The sequence below is a fragment of the Rattus norvegicus genome, chromosome 6 (genome assembly GCF_036323735.1).
Source record: "Rattus norvegicus strain BN/NHsdMcwi chromosome 6, GRCr8, whole genome shotgun sequence".
NCBI classification, from domain to species: Eukaryota; Metazoa; Chordata; class Mammalia; order Rodentia; family Muridae; genus Rattus; species Rattus norvegicus.
This window is the reverse complement of record NC_086024.1, coordinates 140,211,279-140,212,617: the sequence shown is the minus strand read 5'-3', so window position 1 is coordinate 140,212,617 and position 1,339 is coordinate 140,211,279. Positions and strand designations below refer to the sequence as shown.

General features: G+C 39.3%; 1 gene segment (V, D, J or C); it reads left to right on the top strand.

Annotated features, from left to right (window-relative positions):
- The first annotated feature begins 542 nt into the window (after positions 1–542).
- LOC691815 (Ig heavy chain V region PJ14-like) lies at positions 543–1,014 on the top strand. The segment is given in 2 exon segments: positions 543–622; positions 704–1,014. Coding segments are annotated over 2 exon segments (357 nt in total).
- The last annotated feature ends 325 nt before the right edge of the window (positions 1,015–1,339 follow it).

Below are 1,339 nucleotides of genomic sequence, written 5' to 3'. Positions count from 1 at the left end.
TAAAATCTGGAGTATAAAAAAAGAGGAAATGGCATTATTATTATTATTATTATTATTATTATTATTATTATTATTATTATTATTACCAGTTAAAAATTCACATTTATGTTGAGAAAACAAAAGTCACATTGCAGAGCAGCCTACAGGAGAGGACATGTAACTTGGACAGCATGCCAAAAATATTATTTGAATAATAAATTTACAATCTACTTAAAAATGCACATAGGACAAGGGATACCATTTAGCCTGCACTTCATGAATGTGGGTTCATTTACTGTGAACATTCTCATGTTTTCTTCCTAGACCTGCACAGTTTGAATCCTATAACTTCCTCTTTAGCTATAATTTGAACTTTAGACAGTAACAGAAAAATGTTCCTTATTTTCCTGTCCAGGTGCTCTACAAAGCACAAGGCAAATTTCTCCCAACTGGAAGGAAAACTGGAAGGCTTGTACAGTGCTTGCTTTTATCCTCTTGGGAACCTCCCACAATGCAAAGCAGTGTGCAAACTGAGGATAAAAGTCCAGGCCTAGCTGAGAAACCTCATGCTTTTCTCATTTGTGCCTTTATTAGAACATGGCTGTCCTGGCGCTCCTCCTCTGCCTGGTGACCTTTCCAAGCTGTAAGTGTTTCAGAGTTTCAGATGAGGAACTCAGACATGACAGTTAGATGTATGACTAATGGTGATGTTGCTTGTCCCCAGGTGTCCTGTCCCAGGTGCAGATGAAGGAGACAGGACCTGGCCTGGTGCAAACAACACAGACCCTATCTGTGACGTGCACTGTCTCTGGGTTCTCATTAACCAGCTATGGTGTACACTGGGTTCGCCAGGCTCCGGGAAAGGGTCTGGAGTGGATGGGAATAATATGGGGTGATGGAAGCACAAATTATAATTCTGCTCTCAAATCTCGACTGAGCATCAGCAGGGATACCTCCAAAAGCCAAGTTTTCTTAACAATGAACAGTCTGCAAACTGATGACACAGCCGTGTACTACTGTGCAGAAACACAGTGAGGGAAGTTGATTGTGAATCTGAACAAAAACTCCTACAGGGATGTTTGGGACCAGCAGAGGGCAGTGAAGACCAACAGGTACTTTCCAGGATCACTTCAGACTCTAGGAAGTGTTAGCCTATGTTATATGTGCATGTGTTTTAATGTTAGAAATGTGAACTCTTCTACCATGGAAATTCTCTAGAGCCTTCTCTTCAGTGTTATATATTTTTAAAGAAATTGTGTGTTCACGCACTAGAATTTTTACATGTTTCTTTAATAAATCAATATTTAATGAGAACAAGTTATTGAACTGATATTTACAAAGAAAACTCAGTTGAACATTG